Source organism: Puntigrus tetrazona, chromosome 7 (assembly GCF_018831695.1).
Source record: "Puntigrus tetrazona isolate hp1 chromosome 7, ASM1883169v1, whole genome shotgun sequence".
NCBI lineage: Eukaryota > Metazoa > Chordata > Actinopteri > Cypriniformes > Cyprinidae > Puntigrus > Puntigrus tetrazona.
The window spans coordinates 5,772,168-5,794,987 of NC_056705.1; the positions used below are offsets into that span (position 1 = coordinate 5,772,168).

Consider the following 22,820-nt stretch of genomic DNA (forward strand, 5'->3'; position numbering starts at 1 on the left):
TAAGTAAAGAAAACGTAATTATATATAGTTTTGCATATAGAATTATATAATAAAAAACAAACAGTAAAAGGTTTGAGTATTGTTTAGGTGGTCAAAGTTTACTTGGTTATACTTTGATTTTATTTAACACAGCATCTAATGAAACTGTGCTGTTACCTGTAAATAAATACTGGTATAGATATAGACACTTATAATCCTACATAATTTCTGCATGAAAACACAGATATCACAGGTCAGATATCAAAGATGAGTTTGTTTCCTTATAAGCATAGAGAGCGTTTACTGTAACTCATAGTTTAGTTTGATGTCACTCGTCCAGTTGCATTTTTCTACAATGAATACACACAAAATTTTTTTTAGCAGCTCAAAATGTCAGGAAGTCACAGATAAAGCTTTGTAAAGTGAATTATTCACAACAATATCTGATGCAGAACATACAGCAGTCAGTGTTTTTATTTATTAGTTACAGCAGACATTCATCAGCATGAGCAACGTCTACAAGAAGACAACCATGTGATTTAACCGCCATTTTATTTCTAAGCTATTCAGACATTAGCGTGCACGTTTAGCTGGGAGGGACCTCAGTTAGCTAGGCTTGATAAACAAACCGGTATTTCCTTCAAAGCTGACATTTCAGCCAGAGACTCGACACAAAGGCTGCGGTGTAAGAATATTTTTGTTTAGTAGGTACGTTTTGTCTCTAATAATAATTTGACATGGAATTATATTCCTCAAATATTACATATATTTCCATTTTATATGCTAATTAACCAACACAACATTTACATTCACAAAATATTACTCAGAAGTAATGTTCTTTTTCTCCTCTAAACAAACTGCAGGGTGAAGGCAAGCTCTTCTCTCAGGAACACATTTAGTCCGGCGATCACCATGAATGACCAGTGAGTTGAAAGTCATGTCTTTTCTGGGAATTTATTATTATTGTGCAATTAATTGGTAATTAGTATATATAATCTCTACTGATACTGAAGTGTAAACTGATTTTATAACAATCAGGCACTCACATACTGGTCTTGATCGTTATTAAATGGAAATAAATTGACAAAAAAGTATGAAATGAAGGAGCATCGTTCTATTGGCTGTAATGTGTTTATGGCACCACCTGATGCACAAAATAGGAAAATGCTTTGTTCTCACACTGCTAAATATATAGGCTTGTGTGCTGTATATGGTTTAGCTAAATAATGTACAGCAGACAAGTCTATATGCTAAAGTTATAGGCTATAATTTCTGAAAGATATTATGAATTGTTAAAAACAGCACATTTGCGTCGATCATCTGTTTAAAGCATTATCTATGCTTTATCTATGCATGAGCTTAAAAAGAGAGTTAAAATGATCATGTGAAAAAACAAATTATAATTATTGGAACACATAATCAATTCAAGAAATTAGCTACAATGGCTAATTTGTAATCACCTACTGTCACGTTCCCCGGACTTTGTTATTGTTTTCGTCTCGTGCCATGTGTTCCCTGTGCCCTGCCTTTCCTCCATGTTAATTGTATGATTGTCTGCAGCCGTGTCTCGTCAGTGTTGTCAATTACCTCGTGTATTTAAGTCCTGTGTTTTGAGTTCTGTTGGTCCGAGCGTCGAGGTCCTTACCTGATGTCTACCCCTGTGTTTATCCTGCCTGCCTGTTCGACCTGCCTGCCTGCCTGTCTGTATATCTTTATTTTGCCTTTTGAGATTAAATCCATTTAAGTTTATTCTAAGCCTCGTGTCATCCGTCCCGCGAAAGCGCAACCGTGACAGAATTCGACCATATAAAGAAGTAAATAGCGGCGTATTTTCCCCCTTATTTTTTTGTTTTTGTTTGCCATGTTTGCCCAGTTTAAAGACTCCAAACTTCCTCATCCGCCTGCTGGAGCAGGGGGATTGCTCTCTCGAGGACTATACAGAACTATTCCTCGAACTGGCCAACGACTCTCGCTACCCGGACTGCTCTCTGCTCGAACTCTATTTCCCGCGGACTTAACACCTCCAGCCAAGCGCAGCTGTCCGGAGCGGTCCTCGAGAAACCTACGCCGCATACGTCGAGTGGGTGCTGGTGTCCTGCAAATCAACCATGATGGTTGCGCGCCTGAGGACAATTTACCAGCCCCACTCCAGATCCAGAGCCTAGCCCATCCCCTTCACCGCATGGTGAGCCCCAGCCTGAGCCCACTGCTGACACGGGGCGGAGTCAGCGCGACCACGGACCCATCGCCAGAGAGAGCGACAGAGCCGTGGAGCGTAACAGGACCCGAGCCGTATCACGTCCAGACCAGGTGCGCGGAGCCAGCAACGGAGCTCCCGCGGTGGAGACAGCCGACTGCGATGAGGCGCGGAGTGGAGCTCCGCCTACTGCACATCGGCTGAGGATGAGCTGATCATCCACCTGGGGCTGCTGGATCTGCAAAGGGAGCTGGATGATGTAGACTTGGGCTTGGACTTAGACTGGGCACCTCCCTGTATCCTGAGTTCCTGTTCCGTTCAGCTACCCAGTAAGCCCGCTGGTTCCGCCCAGCCGTCCCGTTAGCCGCTGGTTCCGCCCAGCCGCCCCGTTAGCTCGCTGGTTCCGCCAGCCGTCCCGTTAGCTTCGCTGGTTCCGCCCAGCCGTCCCGTTAGCTCGCTGGTTCCGCCCAGCCGCCCCGCTAGCTCGCTGGTTCCGCCCAGCCGTCCCGTTAGCTCGCTGGTTCCGCCCAGCCGCCCCGTTAGCCCGCTGGTTCCGCCCAGCCGTCCCGTTAGCCCGCTGGTTCCGCCCAGCCCGCCCCGTTAGCCCGCTGGTTCCGCCCAGCCGCCCCGTTAGCCCGCTGGTTCCGCCCAGCCGTCCCGTTCCTGTCCCAGCGCCACGTGCGCTCCTCCAGTGCCCGCGCCACGTGCGCTCCTCCAGTGCCCGCGCCCACGTGCGCTCCCTCCAGTGCCCGCGCCCGCGTGCGCCTCCTCCAGTGCCCGCGCCACGCGTCGCTTCCTCCTGTGCCCGCGCGCCCGCGCGCTCCGTCCCGTTCCTGTGCCGCGCGCCCGCGCGCTCCGTCCCGTTCCTGTGCCCGCGCCCTGTATTCCTCCAGTGCCGCCTCAAGTTTCCCACCCTCCCACCCTTGCCACACCACGTCGATGGATCCCAGCAGCCCCTGCGCTCATCCTCAGCTCACCAAACGGGTCTGCCGGTCTCATCGCCGTCGAGGTGAAGGATCCTCGCCTCGCCGTCCTGCCTCCGAGACCCAGACTCCTCCTCGCTCGTAGACCGTCGGCTCCCCTGGGCTCCTAGCTCCCTCCTCTACACCGTGGTCCGTCAGTCCACCAGCTCCACCAGGCTCCATCGTCCCTCCGGCTCCGCCTTGGTCTGTCGTCGACCATCCGTCGCCTCGGATTCCTCTCCTCCGGCCGCCTCGTCCCTCCATCCCGGCTCTGTCAGGCTCCTCCTTCCCTCCGGCTTCACCTCAGTCCTCAGTCGCTCTGGCTCCGCCGCCCTTCCCGTCCCCGTCTCTCGTGTCGTCGCCTAAGCCTGCGGCGTCGCCTTGGACCTCCAGCGCCTCGACGTCACCCCTGGCTCTTCGGCTCTCCGTCTCTGCCTCAGTCTCCTCCACCACCTGCTCCGCCGCCGTCGGTCGGCCCCATGGAGTCGATGGCTGCTCCTCCTCCATGGCTCCTCCCTCCGTCGGCTCCACCTTGGACCACCATAGCTGGGCTCTGGATCTCCTCCTGCTCCGGACTCCTCCTGTCTCCTTCCTGGCTCCTCCTCCGTCGGCCCCACCGTGGACCACCATAGCTGGGCTCTGGATCTCCTCCTGCTCCGGACTCCTCCTGTCTCCTCCTGGTTCCTCCCTCCATCTACACCTCCTTGGACCCTTCTGCCTTCTGCCTGCCCCATCCTGGCGATCCGTCCTCCACCAGAACCTCCTCCCAAGACCCGGTATCCCCAAATCCTAGTCATCTCTGTTTGTGTTTGTTTGTTACCCTTTAGGTGCGAGGACGCACCTTCCGGGAGGGGGGGGTAATGTCACGTTCCCCGGACTTTGTTATTGTTTTCGTCTCGTGCCATGTGTTCCCTGTGCCCTGCCTTTCCTCCATGTTAATTGTATGATTGTCTGCAGCCGTGTCTCGTCAGTGTTGTCAATTACCTCGTGTATTTAAGTCCTGTGTTTTGAGTTCTGTTTGTCCGAGCGTCGAGGTCCTTACCTGATGTCTTTACGTGTGTTTATCCTGCCTGCCTGTTCTACCTGCCTGCCGTTTTGTATCTTTATTTTGCCTTTTGAGATTAAATCCATTTAAGTTTATTCTAAGCCTCGTGTCATCCGTCCCGCGAAAGCGCAACCGTGACACCTACAAATTAAAATCTTGAGAAACATTCTAATTTCTGAAAAAAAAAAATACTGGAAATCAGCAAATACAGCTTGGTATAAACTTTACTTTTTAAATGATTATGTAAAGACAACAACAGAATAATGTCATGGACCTTACATGTTTAAAATATTGTTTCAAAGAATTACAAAGTTATGATTAAGAATTGCAATTAAAAAGTATGAATTTTATGTTTTCCATATCATTCCATAACATTTTCCGTAGCTCACTTAAAATGACTGTATTTAAATTCTTGCTACACAAACATTGAGAAATATTTGCCACCTTCTGCATTTTACAGAAAGCCAAGACTTCCACCTCGCAGACCAGTTCTGCTCCATGAAGGACCTCCAAAACTATACCGTCTGCATACAGAGAGGAAATCTCTTGATGAAAACTGTAAAGTCCGAAAATGGACTTATGGAGAAAAAGACACCAGTAAACCAAACAAAATCATTCTGCTGGTGGGAGAGACCGGCGCTGGTAAGACGACTCTAATCAACTCCATGGTCAACTATGTACTCGGGGTGAAGTTTGAGGATGAAAAGTGGTATGAAATCACAGAAGAAGAATCCAGAGATCAAGCAGAATCACAAACCTCTGAAATCACCATGTATGAGGTCTGTCCTTCGAAGAGTCCCATGTCTCTCACCATCATTGATACTCCAGGCTACGGAGACACTAGAGGACTGGACAAAGACCTAGAAGTCGCTGAGAATTTATCTGCACTGTTTCAGAGCAGGCATGGAGTTTGTGAAGTTGACGCCGTGTGTTTTGTGACTCAAGCAACTAAGAATCGTCTCTCAGACCGACAGCATTACATTATCAGTTCAATTCTGTCTTTGTTTGGGAAAGACATTGTGAACAACATTGTGTTTTTAATCACACACTCTGATGGTCTTCCACCCCAAAATGTCTTCTGCGGCATCAAAAAAGCTAGAATCCCCTGCAGACGAGACAAAAATGACCAGCCTGTTCATTTCTTATTCAACAACAGGCAGACTGAAGAACGTCACACTAAAGAACGGCACGTTCGAGCTCAAAGAGACGCCTGGGAAGACAGTATGAATGGCATGAAGAATTTGCTTCAATCTTTGAATGAAATGAAGAGAAGAAGTTTAGAGTTGACTTCAGATGTCCTGATCGAGCGCATTCAATTTGAAGCATCCATCTGCAACTTACAGCTGCGAGTTCAAGAGAAAGAGCTGAAAATAGCTGAAAAATGTCAGATTCAAGAGGCAATGATGCAAAACAAGGAAAAGATAGATCAGTGTAAAAACTTCACTATTAAAGTAAAAAAGACCGTCAAACAGAAGGTGCCCATTGAGAGTAAGTCGTGGAAGAACAGGAAGGCGACGACCTGCACCGTCTGTGAGGAAAACTGTCATGAGTTTGACTGCTGGTGGGTTTCTAATCCCAGCAAATGTGAAGTTATGAAAAAAGGCTACTGCACTGTTTGCACGGGAAGGTGTCACCACAGCAAACACGTCAAAGAAAACAAGAAATACGCTGTCAGAATTTCAAACGTCATGATGGAGTTTGACTCTATAAGGAAAGAATATGAAAAAGCCCAAGAAGATTCCAAGACATATTCCATTTTAATGGATCATCTTGACCAAGACCTGCATGAGATTGAGGACCAAAAGTCAAGTCTTCTGTCCGAAGCTGCCAGACCATCAAGAAACTGTCTGAGATTGCGTTAAAACCAGACTCTGCCTTCACTCTTCAGCACCTGGACTTCTTCATCCCCAGAGTGAGAGAAGCTGGGAAAGAAAACTGGGTCCTAGAGCTGGAGGAGATGAGGAGAAAAGCTGTAGCTGATGAAGCCAATAAAGATGCTTTGAGTTATCTTAAAGCTGGACTGACAAAACGCTTTGTGACAGGGAAATGATTGAACCCAGTAGAGTAAACAAAAAAGTAAATGACTGCTGCATGCCGTAACTGTATATGCAGGAGTTTCTAGATAAACAGAATGACTAAGTAATGCATACTAAAATATGAAATTGCATTGTCAAACAATATGTACTATATTACATATGAGATTTATGTTTTCGTTGTTGTCTAATGTGATACCTTCTTATGGCAATAAAAGAAAAGTGTCCTTGAATTAGCCAGATTTTATTTTGCATTTGTGCAAAATTTGTGTTTTACTCAAGTATGAATGACCCCTGCTGGAGTTATGTTGTATAATTTACCTTTCATTTACAAAAGTTAAACACGTGAGACTTGTGTTTTTTTTTTTTTTTTACTTAAAGCAGCCAAGCATCCTCGAATGCATTATACCACAACCAGCTAGAGTTAATAGCAGACAAAAAATCCTGCATTAGAGTTGAGGCGCATCCTGATGTTAAGCAAGGTTTTGAGTTGCGACAAAATGGAAGTAATGTCTCCACTCACAATGTCAGTCATGTTCAAAGTTATATCGATAGAAACAGATGTTTAGGGGTCGCTACAGAAAATTGCACAAGGCAATGCTTTCCCAAGGAAGAACCATCTACTACATCATGGTGCGTGTCAATGGCAGCAACAAAAACCTTTAAAGTTGAAGGGACAGCCAGTACTCTCTCAAGAACCAACTTTTCCTGCAGGAAGAAAAGCAAGGAAAGGTCTTCTCGACAAGCGAAACAGCTCTCAACAAATAGACCCCCTTGAAAACATATGCCTGCCTCTCGATGGGAACCCTAGCTTAGTTGGTAATATCTATCCTGGCCTGAGAGGTATAGAATCGGTCATTAGGGCTACTTTCGGAGGCATTTGTGTGCCAGTGCATTATGAAGCCACAGTCAGGGAATAGAACAGCTGGCAGTGGCAGGGATTCTAGAGAAGTGAGAATCAACTCGAAAACTACCTAATGATAGAGTTTCCATTCTCTGGGAAGGGTAAACTGTCGTGATGCACTTAGAGGAATTGCAATATGCAGCGTGGACTGCTGTCTTGCCCTAACTATTCAGGCAGTTTAACACTGACTGCGCATGTGTATTTGTGAGAGGCTATGTCATGTTTTCCAAAACCAGCTCCATACCAAGTTTGCTCTTTTCCCAGTTGAACAGAAGCCCCAGATGTTTGAGGTGTTGTGCTCGTACAATAGATGTCACAAGTATTAAGCTTATATAAGTCGGGTTTTTGAGGAGCCGGGAGCCCTTGTCATCAAAAGTGGGGATAGGGCACACTCAGTGAGTTCAGTATGGATGCACAGGGAAACAGGGACATCCCGAAAGAGGTGACTGTACTGATACTCTCAACCCTTGAGAGAGAACAGAAGAAATCTGTGACAAGGCAGAATCAACACATGAAAGTATGTCTCCTTCAAGTCAAATCCTGGTGTTCGGACACAAGTAAGATAGCATTTCTGCATCAACATCTTGAATGGAAGCCTGTGTAAAACCGATTGAAGACTTGCAGAGTTAGAATAGGCCATAACCCACAGAGAAGATTGAAATCTCTGTGCACAGGACAGGTAAGAAGAGGAAGCCCTAAAACCTTAGTGGAACCTGGAGAACTGAATCGCATAGTCTAGTTGGACCTGATCTCCCTGATTCTGTGGTGAAGTAACTGGAGGATGTCAATGTCCCCTAAAGAACAGATCCGGTAATTTCTGGGTCGCCCAATGCTTTACTGTCTTCCAGGGAGACTTGACATCACCCAGCTCAATGCCCCTGCTGAGGGTTTATCTCCTTGAACGTTTTCTGGGTCTAAGCAGGCACCTTTGGCAAAGGGGCAGATGAAGGGGCAGACTCTTTGCATCTTGATGTTTAGAGTGTTCTGCAGGGGCAAAATGTGTTAGTGAGCTGTCAACCCCTGGGAAGAAATGCAGGGGGCTGCTCACCAGAAACATTAGCTTCTGAAGACAATAATCTCTCCTCTGATGCAGCAATAGACATCTTATACTTCTCAGAAGCTCAGAATGAGACACTGGGCCTGCCTTGTGGTGGACCAGCACTATTTACCTCAACGGCGCTATGCTATGAGAAGCCGGACTTCCATGGGGGCCAGAAAAAACATTCCTTACTGTAATCCTCAGGTCTGTAATCGAATCCCATTGGCATAAGATCGCAGTGCAGGCATGAACCATCCACAAATGCTGTCTCAGTATACTTTTGGGCCAGACATGTAAGACAGCAATCACGTCCATTGTCAAAGGTCAAAGGTGAGGAAACTACCACAGCCAGAAACACACGGTTGGAAAGGCATCAGAAAAGGTTGGAAAGATTCTACAGTATCTTATATACCTGTACATACAAGGAGTGGCTAATTCCACTCACCAACTTTCATTGGACTTTTCTTCTAATGCTCAGAGGTGATTGGGGCTCCTAAGTAAGAGAACTAGCCAGCATTTTTCCTTTTAATCACGTGACAGACTGAACTGGTATTACTGGAAAAACAGCAGGAAAGAAGTTTCTATTATTGTTGTTATATTTCACAAATGACTCAAGATCTGTGCTGTGAGAACTCCACAACGATATGGTCTCAAATGGTGTAAGTAGCTTATGTTTTTATAAACTCATGCTCTTTCAGGGAAATAAAAACTTTGAACAAGCAAAATATAAATTTAATTGCGTGAAAAATATTTAGTTTTCTTTTTTCTTTTGGACTTATGCAAGCTAGTTGAGCAGAAGTTGAATTATCTATATGGATTTTTTTTATTTTTTTTATTGTAAATTGTGAAAAATGTCAATGCAATGCAATTTCACTATAAAGACTACAAACCTATATATTCTTTATATTTAATGAGATATTACTCAAAAGACAGCATACTACACAAAATGTATTAGTAGATTAAGAACCTTAGAATGGGGTTGATCTATACAAAGATTGTCAATGGAGCAATGTTATATTTCGTTTCCAAACTTATTGAAAATACTTTATTTTGTCTTCCACAGAGCAAATAAAGTCATTCAAGTTTGGAACAACATAAGAAATAAAATAAGAATAAGAAATCGAATTAAATAATAAACATTTTTGAATAGACTAATATTTGAACCCCAGCACAATGGATATGCAAAGAAACCACCTTCAGAAAAGCAGCAGCATGAAAGAAGATTTCGGAAAACAGTAAGAAAATATTATTTGAATATTTGATTTAAACAAAAATTTGATTGTTGTAATAAGGCTGGTCCGGCTGAATGTTTAATATACTGACTATATTTGGAGGTACTTCTCGGTTTAAAACATTGTTTCCTACAATTACAATTGTTAAGTTCTCACTCAAAAACTTCAAAGTAAATGTTTACAATTTACAAAAGCACGAGATGATTAATAGGTATTAAGTCTTTTTTTCTTGTTACTGAAATATTTGTCTCTATTTTCATTTTACAGAAAGCCAAAGATTCTACCACGAAGACTATCTCTACTTCAAAGAGGTTCTCCAAAGAGATTCCGTCTACACACAGAGAGGAAAGATCTTGATGAAAATGGAAAAGTTAGAAAATGGATTTATAATAAAAAAGGTGCTAGCAAACCAAACAAAATCATTCTGCTGGTGGGAGAGACTGGTGTTGGAAAGACAACTCTCATCAACTCCATGGTCAACTACTTAAAGGGAGTGAAGTTTGAGGATGAAATATGGTACGAAATCACAGAAGAGCAAAGCAGAGATCAGTCAGAATCACAAACCTCTGAAATCACCATGTATGACGTCTGTCCTTTAAAGAGTCCCATGTCTCTCACAATCATTGATACTCCAGGCTACGGAGACACTAGAGGACTGGACAAAGATCTGGAAGTTGCTGAGAATATAGCCACTCTGTTTCAGAGCAATGATGGAGTTCGTGAAGTCGACGCTGTGTGTTTCGTGATTCAAGCGTCTAAGAATCGTCTCTCAGATCGACAGCATTATATTATCAGTTCAATTCTGTCTTTGTTTGGGAAAGACATTGTGGACAACATTGTGTTTTTAATCACACACTCTGATGGTCTTCCACCCAAAAATGTCATCGGTGCCATTAAAAAAGCTAAAATCCTGCAGACAGAGACGAAAACGGTGATCCTGTTCATTTTTTGTTCAACAATCGACAGGCTGAAACCCGGCACACCAGAGAACGTCTTATTCGAGCTCAAAGAGACGCCTGGGAAGACAGTGTGGAAGAGATGAAGCAATTTTTTCAGTCTCTGGATAAAATGAGCAGAAGAAGTTTAGAGTTGACTTCAGATGTACTGATCGAGCGCATTCGATTTGAAGCATACATCTGCAACTTACAGCTGCGAGTTCAAGAGAAAGAGCAGAAAAAGGCTGAAAAACTTCAGATTCAGGAGGCAATGATGCAAAACAAGAACAAGATTGAGGAACGCAGAAACTTTGCAATTCATTTAAAAAAGACAGTTAAGATGAAGGTGCCCATTGAGAGTGAATCATGGAAGAACAGGAAGGCAACAACTTGCACTGTCTGTCAAGAAAACTGTCATGAGTTTGACTGCTGGTGGGTTTCTAATCCCAGCAAATGTGAAGTTATGAAAAAAGGCTTCTGTACCGTGTGCTCAGGAAGTGTCACCACAGCAAACACGTCAAAGAAAACAAGATATACGTCATCAGAAACTCCAGCATGCAGTTGGAATTTGATTCCATAAAAAGTCAATATGAAGATGTCCAAGAAGAAACCAAAACATTTCTAATTTTTATGCAACATATTGAGAAAGATCTCAAAGAGATTGAGGACCATAAGTCAATTCTTCTGTCCGAAGCGTACCAGACCATCAAGAACCTGTCTGAGATTGCGTTAAAACCCGACTCTGCCTTCACTCTTCAACACCTGGACTTCTTCATCCCCAGAGTGAGAGAAGCTGGGAAAGAAAACTGGGTCCTAGAGCTGGAGGAGATGAGGAGAAACGCAGAAGCTGAAGAAGCCAATAAAGATGCTCTCAGTTATCTTAAAGCTGGTCTTGCAAAACTTTTTCAGACTGGTAAATGATTGAAACCAGACCTTTTATAAACAAGAGGTTTTTCTAAGCAATTGTAGTTTTTTGTAATATAAAGTAAAAAAAAATACTTTTCTTAAAATACGAAATTGCACCATCAAATTTTGAAACATTGTTTTGTACTATTACTTGTAAGGAGTATATTTTGCATAATGAGTATTATGTTTATTGCTGTAGGTTTATACAGTTTTAAATGCTCATGGTAATAAAAAAAGTGTAACAAAATCCTTGAACAATGTCAAATTCCAAATGCTTCACTGATTAATTATTCTATTGATTTCTCAAATGATCAAGTCTATTGTATTAAAAGAAAATGTAAAGTTCATATATTAGGAAAACTGAAAATTAATTAAATTAAAATAATTTCCAATCTGTAATGGGCAGACGAGGTGAGAGGTGTGTGGATCCAAACTCAAATCATTATTGTAGAATATGGTCAAAACAAGCAAAGCAGGGTCAAACAGGTTTGTCAAAGATAATCCAAAAGAAGTCCGATAAACAAGCAAGGGCCAATAACAGAGCAGAAATCTAAATACCAGACAGAGATTGGAACACGGAAGAATCAAACACGGCAAAAACAAGACTAAACTATGCAACAGGGGAAACAGGCTAAACAACACTCAGCGGTATGATCAGAAACTCAGCTGATCTTAAATGAACAGGATGTTACGTGTTCGTTGTTAAATGGGGATGTAGTAACATTTAAGTGAGATGCAACTGCTGCTAAGAACTGCAATAAAGAATGTCCGTGAGGCAAACATAGATGTTCAATCAATCTGCTTTTATTTTAACAGTTTCTTTTTAAACAGAAGAGATAGATTCATAAACTTAAAAGAGAAGAGAAAAGTGTGAGGGTGACGCCAAATCAAAGAAAATATAAAAGCAAAACGATCCTAATAACTAAGGCCCCAACCCAACTAATCTAACTAACAGAAAGAGAATGTAGAAACAAAACCGAGATCTTCAGCGTATCCAACGCCCAAATAAACTACACTACCTAATAAAACAAAAGTACACGGGTGGCTGTCACTCCTAACCTAAACATAACATGAAGTGAACTAAAGTTAAACTAACTTACCTACCCCTTCTCCAGCATTCACTCAAACAGGTCACGAATGGCGCAGCCATGCCGAATTACCAACGCTAACAGCATATTAAAGCTTATATACAGTTCACTCAAATAGTCTCTAGAGTTAAGCAGAAATTGAATTGCCTTCGTGACACAAAGGGGTAACAAAGTAAGTCTTAAATTAACAAAGTAATAACGACAAAACGACAAAAGACAGTTTGCCACAAGATTGGACAGCTGCCGCTGGCTGAATAGGAAGACGACTGACAACACGCAGGCAGCACCAGGCGCTTTTAAAGTGGTAGGTCCGGCCTGATTGGTTGCCCAAAACTCAGTCGTCACCCAATAGGGAAACCTAAATATGAGAAAAAGTAGAGGGAGAGAGAAAACAACAAATACAAAAGCAAACAAATACGAGGGACGTAACAAAGGATAACAAGTTAACAAGGGGAGAAGCTAATGAGGAAACTAACAATTCAGGCAGGGAACAAACACTTCAAAATAAGAGTCCAAGATGGGAACATAGACTGAAACTGTGACACACTATAGAAGAAACACAGATGGTCTATTTAATTTCATAAAACACAATGTTCCAGTCCTTGATGCTAATTTGTCAATTTCCATGTTTTATTCACTATATAATGTGACTAACAGCTTTTTGCTTAACCCACAATAAAGCCTGGCTTCGCTGATCACATCCGTATCCAACACCTATCAACAACATAAACAATCCTGTACTTTTAATACAGAACTGTTTCATGTAGACTTTTAGCAAGGAAATTCCGTCTTAATGAATGCTGGCGTTATATTGCCACAATCACAATCTCCCTAACTCTGTTAGGGAGGCAGACACGCTCTGTCAGTTTAAATCCAGATTAAAGACACATCGTTTTAAACCTAACCTACACATAACTCACTAACACACTTTTATTATTCAAATCCGTTAAAGGATTTTTAGGCTGCATTAATTAGATCCGCTGGAACCGGGAACACTACTCTAAAATACGATGTACTTGTGACATCGTAAAAAAATAAGCATCTACTCTAATATTAGTCCTTTCTTTCTTAATCTGTTTCACAGTTTGTATCCAGATCAGATGGTGGCTCAGCACCCAGAGATTATGTTTATCAGAGACCAGAACACCTAGATCCTGATGCACACACACACACACACACACACATACACACACTAAGTAATTTACACTATCTGACACAGCTGTGTTTAAATTGAACTGGAAGTTAAGTGCTGGGCGTCGGTCAGAGGAGAACTGGCCCCAACTGAGCCTGGTTTCTCCAAAGGTTTTTTTTTCTCCATTCTGTATGGATGGGGTTTTGGTTCCTCTGGCTTGCTTTGTTGGGGACGCTTAACTTCTAGCGATGGAGACCGCATTTGATAACAAATTGTTCAATCTCGTCATTATACATCCCTATCATTGTATTGTTCTACTTTATACTGTTTAGTATAGTATAACTATATAAATAAAAATGATGGATTTATTGATTGATTTTAATTTTGAGGCCACGTTCTTCCTTCCTGCGGTAGTTAAAGTACAGAAGGAAGAAATATTATTACATGTTTTAATTTTCTAATGTATGATCATTGAGTTATAATGAAGGAAACTTAATCAACAACTGAGTGCTTTGTTGTTTTCTAGATAACCTTTTCGCTCATGTTTCTTTTAATCATGTGACAGACTAAAGCCGGTTTTACCTGAAAACGTCAGAGCATTCTCTTCCTTATAGATATTCCACAAATGACTCAAAAGCTTTTCTGTGAAAACTCTACGACGGTATTGTCTCATATGGTGTAAGTGATACAACTACATTATCTCTCAGTACATAAATAACTTTAAAAATGTTAAATATTGGAGGCTATTATTGTAGTTCTATCTTAACTTACTTTCTGTGAATCATTTTTCTCTTTCTTTCTTTTTCCTTTTTGTAGCATAGTGTTATTTAAGCAGACGTTGACAATATCAATCTGGTTTTCTTTTCTGAATATTGTAAAGACGGTTAATTTTTACTAGAAAGTCAAATATTGCATAGAACGTTGCACTATAGATTTAAGGAGATTTTACTCAACAGACAAAATCAGAAACAGTTCAAAAGGTTTTTATGCAACTAAGTCCTCAGTTCACTTTTCATACAGATGAAAGTTTGTGTAAATTAATCTTGAACAATTAGGCATCTAAAATGACTAAGAAAAGAATAAAAACACAAAATTATGCACAAAGGATATTTCGAGAAATCTCCTGTTTTTGTTTATATGATGGTCAGTGGAATCAGTGTTTATTCTTCACACATATATTTTGTTTCCACAGAAAATCAAACAGGATTGGACCGACATGAGCGTGATTAAATAATGATATGCATGTTTTGAATGAACGGTTTCTTTAACCCCAGCAACAATGGCATTAAACAATGACCAACGTCGTCACAACAGCATGAATGAACCTTCTGATATGCAGTAAGAGATCGTTCCTATGCATTACTTGATTCAATGAATCATAACATTTTCAAAAAAGCACAGCTGAGGCCTTTTACAAAAATGTTATTATTATTTGAAGGCTAACTTGGCCTGAAGTAAACCATTTATCTTTAAAACATTAATTATATTGCATAGCAAAAAGTCAGTATTTTTATTTGATTTAGTTTTAAATTTTAACTCGCAGGATCTGCATCTATTTGCATTTTCTAGAAAGCCAAAGCCTCCACCACGCAAAAGACTATCTCTGATTCATGAAGGTCCTCCAAAACAATTCCGTCTACACACAGAGAGGAAAGTTCTTGATGATAAAGGAAAAGTCAGAAAAATGGACCTATGGGATAAAAGACACCAGTAAACCAAACAAAATCATTCTGCTGGTGGGAGAGACTGGTGTTGGAAAGACGACTCTCATCAACACCATGGTCAACTACTTACTGAACGTGAAGTTTGAGAAGGAAATATGGTATGAAATCACAGAGGAAGAAGCAAAGGACCAGTCAGAATCACAAACCTCTGAAATCACCATGTATGAGGTCTTTCCTGAAGAGAGTCCCATGTCTCTCAGTATCATTGATACTCCAGGCTATGGAGATACTAGAGGACTGGACAAAGACCTTGAAGTCGCTGAGAATTTATCTGCACTGTTTCAGAGCAATGACGGAGTTTCGTGAAGTCGACGCTGTGTGTTTCGTGACTCAAGCGTCTAAGAATCGTCTCTCAGATCGACAGCATTATATTATCAGTTCAGTTCTGTCTTTGTTTGGAAAAGACATTGTGGACAACATTGTGTTTTTAATCACACACTCTGATGGTCTTACACCCAAAAATGTCCTCGGTGCCATTAAAAAAGCTAAAATCCCCTGCAGACGAGACAAAAGTGGCCAACCTGTTTATTTCTCATTCAACAATAGACAGGCTGATGAACGTCACACCAAAGAACGTCATATTCAAGCCCAAAAAAACGCCTGGAGAGACAGCATGGACGATATGAAGAAATTCTTTGAGTCTCTGGATAAAATGCACAGAGAAGAAGTTTAGAGTTGACTTCAGACGTCCTGATCGAGCGCATTCAATTTGAAGCATACATCAACAATTTACAGCTTCGAATTCAAGAGAAAGAATCAAAAAAATCTGAAAAAGTTCAGATTCAGGAGGCAATAAAACAAAACAGGGAAAAGATTGATAAGCATTCAAACTTTAGAATTACAATAAAAAAGACAGTCAAACAGAAGGTTCCCATTGAGAGCATGTCATGGAAGCACAGGAAGGCGACGACCTGCACCGTCTGTGAGGAAAACTGTCATGAGTTTGACTGCTGGTGGGTTTCTAATCCCAGCAAATGTGAAGTTATGAAAAAAGGCTACTGCACCGTGTGCACGGGAAAGTGTCACCACAGCAAACACGTCAAAGAAAATAAGAAATATGTAATTAGAACCATAAGCACAACAATAGAATATGATTCTATAAAAAAGGAATATGTAAAAGCCCAAGAAGAAACCAAAAGGTTTTCGGTTGTAATGGATCACATTGACAAAGATCTGCAAGACATTGAGGAACAAAAGTCAATTCTTCTGACTGATGCTTACAAAAACATCAAGCATCTGTCTGAGATCGCATTAAAACCAGACTCTGCCTTCACTCTTCAGCACCTGGACTTCTTCATCCCCAGAGTGAGAGAAGCTGGGAAAGAAAACTGGGTCCGAGAGCTGGAGGAGATGAGGAGAAAAGCTGTAGCTGATGAAGCCAATAAAGATGCTCTGAGTTATCTTAAAGCTGGTCTAACAAAACTTTTTCATGACTGGGCAATGAATTAATTTTAATACCGATGAACCAATGAACATGTAAAATTAATGAAGGTGACTGTCTGTATGCCAGTTTCTACAGGACGTATCCTTCAGATATTTTCTATTCTGCAATTTCACTTTCATCTCCTCATTCATTTTACAACTTTCAAAGCTTTATATATATATACTTACAGATCAATATCAAATCTTAATTTTATAGGCAGAAGTATTAATAAGGTTTGTATATATAATAATTTAATATTGAGCGAATGAGTATAATCAATCAATCAATCAATCATTTTTATTTATATAGCGCTTTTAACAACACAGGTTGCATCAAAGCACTGTACAGTATAATGTAGAAAAATACAATGGCGGGGATGTATAATGACGCGAGTGACCAATTTCTTATTAAATGCAGAGACGGTCTCTGTAGTCAATTCAACGATAGTCACTAGAAGTTAAGTGTCCCCAACCAAGCAAGCCAGAGGCAGCAGCAAGGAAACAAAACCCCATCCATACAGAATGGAGAAAAAAAAACCTTGGGGAGAAACCAGACTCAGTTGGGGTCAGTTCTCCTCTGACCGGACGCCAGCACTTAACTTCCAGTTCAATTTTAAAGCGCAGCCGTGTCAGTTAGTGTAAATGACTTAGTGTGTGTGTGTGTGTGTGCATCAGGATCTGGTGATTGGTCCACGGGGCGCATCTAGGTGTTCTGGTCTCTGATGAACATAATCTCTGGGTGCTGATCCACCATCTAGTCTGGATACAAACTGTGAAAACAGATTGAGAAAGAGACAGGACTAATATTAGCGTAGATGCCATTCGTTTCACGATGTCACAAGTACATCGTATTGTAGGAGTAGTGTTCCTGGTTCCAGCAAATCTAAGTAATGCAGCCTAAAAATCCTTTAACGGATTTGAATAATAAAAGTGTGTTGGTGTGTTATGTGTAGGCTAAGTTAAAAAGATGTGTCTTTAATCTAGATTTAAACTGGCAGAGTGTGTCTGCTTCCCGAACAGAGTTAGGGAGATTGTTCCAGAGTTTAGGAGTTAAGGATCTGCCGCCCGCAGTTGATTTTGATATTCTAGGTATTATCAAATGGCCAGAGAAATGAGAATGCAGCGGACGGGCAGAACTATAATGTGATAAGAGCTCGCTCAAGTATTGAGGAACTAAACCATAATAATCTTCCTTTTAATAATGCAATTGAAAACAATGCCATTGGTACAAAAACTGAAAACAGTATAAATAATACTGCACACAATTTCAGTCTTCAATAAGGAATTATTTGTAAGTATTATACGTTAAAACTGTAAGGAGCAAAATTAAAAACCTGTAATGCAATAAGACTAATCTGAGAAGGGATATCCAAAGGAACAAAAGGACTTCAAAAGAGAATAAACAAAACCCTCTATCCCTGTGTTTTCCTGCCTACCCTCCTTCTGCCCAAAAGAGTTTGCTTTAAGTTCTTTAAGAATAAGGTATATATATGTCATATGTCTTGTGAACCTCAATTTCATGTTTGGTCTCATTTGAAAGGTCTCAGTGCGATTGGTAAATTGGTCTCATTTTCGCAGAAATCACACAATATTATGGAAAAGATTAAGAACTTTGTAGGAACTTTGGGATCTCTTTGTCTGGTCTGAGTATGTAAGCAAAGTGACAAAACATAACAAGGCGTGTAGTAGTATGTCTTCATACACCACACTATGTACTTTCTCAAAACCAGGTATAATGACCTTTTATGTTTGTGTTATTTTTGTACTGCTGATCAGTTGTGCAAATGTTTGTAAATTTAACCAATTTGGAAACTGTTCTTGCCTGGCAAAATAAATGTTAATCTTGGTTAACTTATAATATTGTTTGAAATAACTTTTCTAGTAGGTTAGTGACTTCTGAGGTTTTCCTCATTGTTGGCGTGCTAGAGTGAGTCAGATCAACGATCGATGGATGGAGCCGCCTTGAGATCTTGACTTCTTTCCACCAAACTGGCTTAGCATGCTATTACTTAGGGAACGCATTAAAAAATTACTCTTTTTGAGTCTATTGAGGAAATGGCTGCATTAAGGTAAGCGATCTGCAGGGTAGCCTCTGACTAAGACCTGGACTAGCCCAGATGTGTCGTGAGTCTGTTCTGGCCAAACAAGGTCTCTAAACGACCCAGACTTCTAATGAGCGAAAAAGTCGAAACTAGGAAATATTAGAGTTAATTAATGATCCAAATTTAATCACAACTAGAGGGATCAGCATTTACATTTATATAAATATAACTAAAATCACAAAAGATTGGAGTCAGATAAAATGATGGGAAGGGTCAGAATTAAAATTGGAAAAACAAAAGATTAATATAAGGGAATATAAATGATTTTTAAAAAGCGCAAAGAAAAGACTGAGCAGCGCATTCACCTTCGACCAAGGGTCTCTGGATTCCGTTCTTCAGGAAAGGGGGACCCTCACAAAATGTGAGTATTATATGTTTTAGTGCCTGTGAAAGTAAATGTATGTAGAACCATATTTTACAAAACATTATGAATTCTCATGATATCTGTAATATAATATTGTCCTTTAGCTGACTTGTTTTCTCTGTCATCGTAGTAGAATGGGAGGGAAAAATAAAAATAAAATGACCTAGCCCGTGTTCCTTTTAATCACATGACGCACTAAAGAAAACCGGTATTACTGGAAGAGGAGGAGAAAATTTCCTTGAGACTAACATACAACTCATGATGAACTATACAACACTATTCACATGGATATGTAAGTATTATTTAATTGAAACTCATTCAAGATAGCACTATACATGCTACTATATTATTATTGTTGTTTTTTTTTTTTTTACTTTTTACGAGATTTAACTACTGTTGGTTTAAGGGTGAGTTAAGGAGTAAGGGATAGGTCAACAGTGTAATTATAGTAAGTACAATGCAAAACTGACATTATTATGTTTATTAATAATATCAGATAATAAAAATATTGGGTTCTAATGTTGTTTGATTCCCAATGTTCTTCGAATATATATATTTTGTTTAAATGCCATATCTACTTTGTCTTCCACAGAGGAAATAAAAAGCCATAGAGGTTTGGAATGAAATGTGGGTGAATAAATGAGGACAATCCTTGTGTGAACATTTCCTTTATCTCCAGCAGCAATGGAATTACCCAGCAACCTCAGTCGGCAGAATAGCATGTAAGAGAATTTCTATATGAATAACTCTTAAAAGAGAAAGAATAATAGGTGTTTAAACATTTCAAACATTATATAAACATTGCACTCTGGAAATGTTGGGACATTTGAAAACAAAAGAGTCAAATTACATGAGACAATATTTTATTCACAACAGAACAGAAAACAAAGATTTGAACTGAGAAACTGTATACTTTTATTCACAAAATGAGCTCATTTTAAAAGCAATGCCTGCTGCAGGTCTCAAAAGCATAGGCACAGGGGCAAAAAATAGTTGAAAAAAAATATGACATGTTTAAAAGGTTCAGCTTGGAGTTAATTGACATCAGGTCTGTAATATTATTAGCTATAAAACTGATGTCTTACAGAAGCAGAGTCTTTCAGAAGTCACTCTGTGAAAGACTGCTTAAAGAGATTGTGGAATACTTTTTAAAAGCTTTGCAAATCTCATAATCTACAGTCAAAATATTCAGAAAAATCGCTAACACGTAAGAATGCGGCTGAAGACCTTTGTTGGGTGCCTTTGGAAGGCACTATGAATGCTGAGAGGTATATAAAAGTTTTAGAGTAACAAGTGCTCCCCTCCAGATGTCTTTTTCAGGGAAGGCATTGTGTACTTCAGCAGGACAATGCAAAACCATATACTGCAGCTATTACAACAGCATGGCTTCATAGTAGAAGAGTCCCGAGCTGAACTGATCTGCAGCAGTCTAGATCCTTCACCTGCAGAGAAAACATCAAAAGACAAACCCTTCAGAAGCTGGAAAACTATACTGAGCAAGAATCAGACCAAATTCCAATACCAAAACTCCAGAAACTCATAACCTTGTTGCCCAATAGTTGTTCCAGCTATTCTAAGACCTGTGGCAGACATCAAATTGGAAATCAGCTAGTTTAGTTTAAACATTTGTTATGTTATCTATGTTTTCTTCTTTCACTTGAAATTTTTTCAAATGTTTTATACATAACTACAGATATAGTGTAAAATTGTTGCTACACAAACTTTCTGACAAATGCTTGCCTAAATCTGCAGAAAACCAAACGTTCCACCACGCAGACCAATCCTGATTCATCGAGGGCCACCAAAATGCATACAGAGAGGAAAGTTCTTGATGAGAATGGAAAAGTTTGAAAATAGACTTTTGGGAAGAAAGACGTAAGAAAACCAAAATGAACCTATGGGATAAAAGACACCAGTAAACCAAACAAAATCATTCTGCTGGTGGGAGAGACTGGTGTTGACAAGACAACTCTCATCAAATACATGGTCAACTATTTACTCGGGGTGAAGTTTGAGAGTTGTTTAGAGTTGACTTCAGACGTCCTGATCGAGCGCATTCGATTTGAAGCATCCATCAGCAACTTACAGCTGCGAGTTCAGAGAAAGAGCAGAAAAGGCTGAAAACCTCAGATTCAGGAGGCAATGATACAAAAACAAGAACAAGATTGAGGAAGCATGAGAAACTTTGCAATTCATTTAAAAAGACAGATGAAGGTGCCCATTGAGAGCAAGTCGTGGAAGAACAGGAAGGCGAAAACTGTCATGAGTTTGACTGCTGGTGGGTTTCTAATCCCAGCAAATGTGAAGTTATGAAAGACGGCTTCTGCACCGTGTGCACGGGAAAGTGTCACCACAGCAAACACGTCAAAGACAACAAGAAATATGTAATTAGAACCTCAAGCACCACTATAGATTATGACTTTTTAAAAAAGCAATATGAAGAAGCCAGTCTGAGACATATTTGGCTTTAATGCAACATCTTGACAAAGATCTCAAGAAGAATGAAACCCAAAAGTCAATTCTTCTGTCTGAAGCAAACCGGACCATCAAGAATCTGTCTCAGATTGCGTTAAAACCAGACTCTGCCTTCACTCTTCAGCACCTGGACTTCTTCATCCCCAGAGTGAGAGAAGCTGGGAAAGAAAACTGGGTCCGAGAGCTGGAGGAGATGAGGAGAAAAGCTGAAACTGAAGAAGTGAATAAAGATGCTCTGAGTTATCTTAAAGCTGGTCTGACAAAATTAATGCAGTAACCACATATATATTTGCAATATGAATACATTGTTTTATCACATTTTTTAAATACCCCCAACATTAAATGTTAAACTAATGAAATAAACATTAAATATAATAAATTATCATTATAAAACATTGTGCATTAATCTTGTTATCTACTTATCTACTGACACTTAGTCAGTCAAGCATTAAAATATAACTTTATGATAATTTAGCATTATATGATGACAGAATTTCTAGTAATTATCAGCAATTTGATTACACTTATTAAACTATATATTTAGTGTGTGTGATTAATTTTAATCACAATGTCTACATTCGATCAAATTGATTTGCTAATATGTTTTGTAGATTACGTTATAAATAAATTGTTAGATTGAAGATTAAGTGATTAGATGAAGACTAACTAATTTACAAAACATGACTATACGTTTATAAATGATTATTAAGTGATACAAATATTTAAGTTATCTTAAGTTAAATCGCATCATGAAATAATCCTTAGTAAAAGGTTAAAACACTGAAAAAAGTTTTCAAATATTTTTTCAAGGTAAGTGTTAGTAAACCATATTTTAGTTACGTAAAATAATAAGTTAGTCAACTAAATTTGTTGATTTAAATAAAGCTAAAAGTTAAACATGTCAGTAATTGACTAGTTAATTTCCTAGTAATTTTAGGCCTATTTTTAATCACATGTAAGTCATTGAAATGCCAATTTATATATTAACTAGTATCTTATTAACCATTTACGAGAATGTTTATTTTGTGACATGTACAATCTGTCATAGGTTATGTTAAAATAGCATATTACTTAATTATTTGTGAAAATGTATTCATGTTTTGTAAATGATTACTCAACATCTAACCACTAAATGATTTATAACTCCATCTACATAACATAGATAAATATATTAACATATCACTTAGAAATTATATGAGCACAGTTATGTTTTGTAAATAATTAGTTCACCATTAATTAAATCACTTATAAATGCCTTACAACTGGATGTTATTATGAAGT

General features: G+C 39.8%; 2 protein-coding genes, 1 long non-coding RNA gene and 2 pseudogenes across 4 annotated transcripts in view; 4 read left to right on the forward strand and 1 right to left on the reverse strand.

Moving 5' to 3' along the window:
* The window catches only part of LOC122349004, a 495,348-nt gene that overhangs the window by 98,357 nt on the left and 374,171 nt on the right, over positions 1 to 22,820 (reverse strand). The window lies entirely within an intron of this gene.
* On the forward strand, positions 437 to 6,449 carry LOC122348993. Its single transcript, XM_043244914.1, is given in 4 exon segments — positions 437 to 683; positions 843 to 902; positions 4,644 to 6,007; positions 6,010 to 6,449. Coding segments are annotated over 3 exon segments (1,599 nt in total). The 5' UTR covers positions 437 to 683; positions 843 to 891; the 3' UTR covers positions 6,234 to 6,449.
* LOC122348981 lies at positions 8,377 to 12,359 on the forward strand (annotated as a pseudogene).
* LOC122348998 lies at positions 14,041 to 22,531 on the forward strand (annotated as a pseudogene).
* Positions 19,100 to 21,157, forward strand: LOC122349044. Of its 2 annotated transcripts, none has more exons than XR_006251397.1 (3): positions 19,100 to 19,356; positions 19,657 to 19,786; positions 20,817 to 21,157. It is a non-coding gene; the product is annotated as an uncharacterized LOC122349044 (long non-coding RNA). The 2 variants fall into 2 exon arrangements; XR_006251398.1 differs by lacking the exon at positions 19,100 to 19,356 and adding an exon at positions 19,435 to 19,512.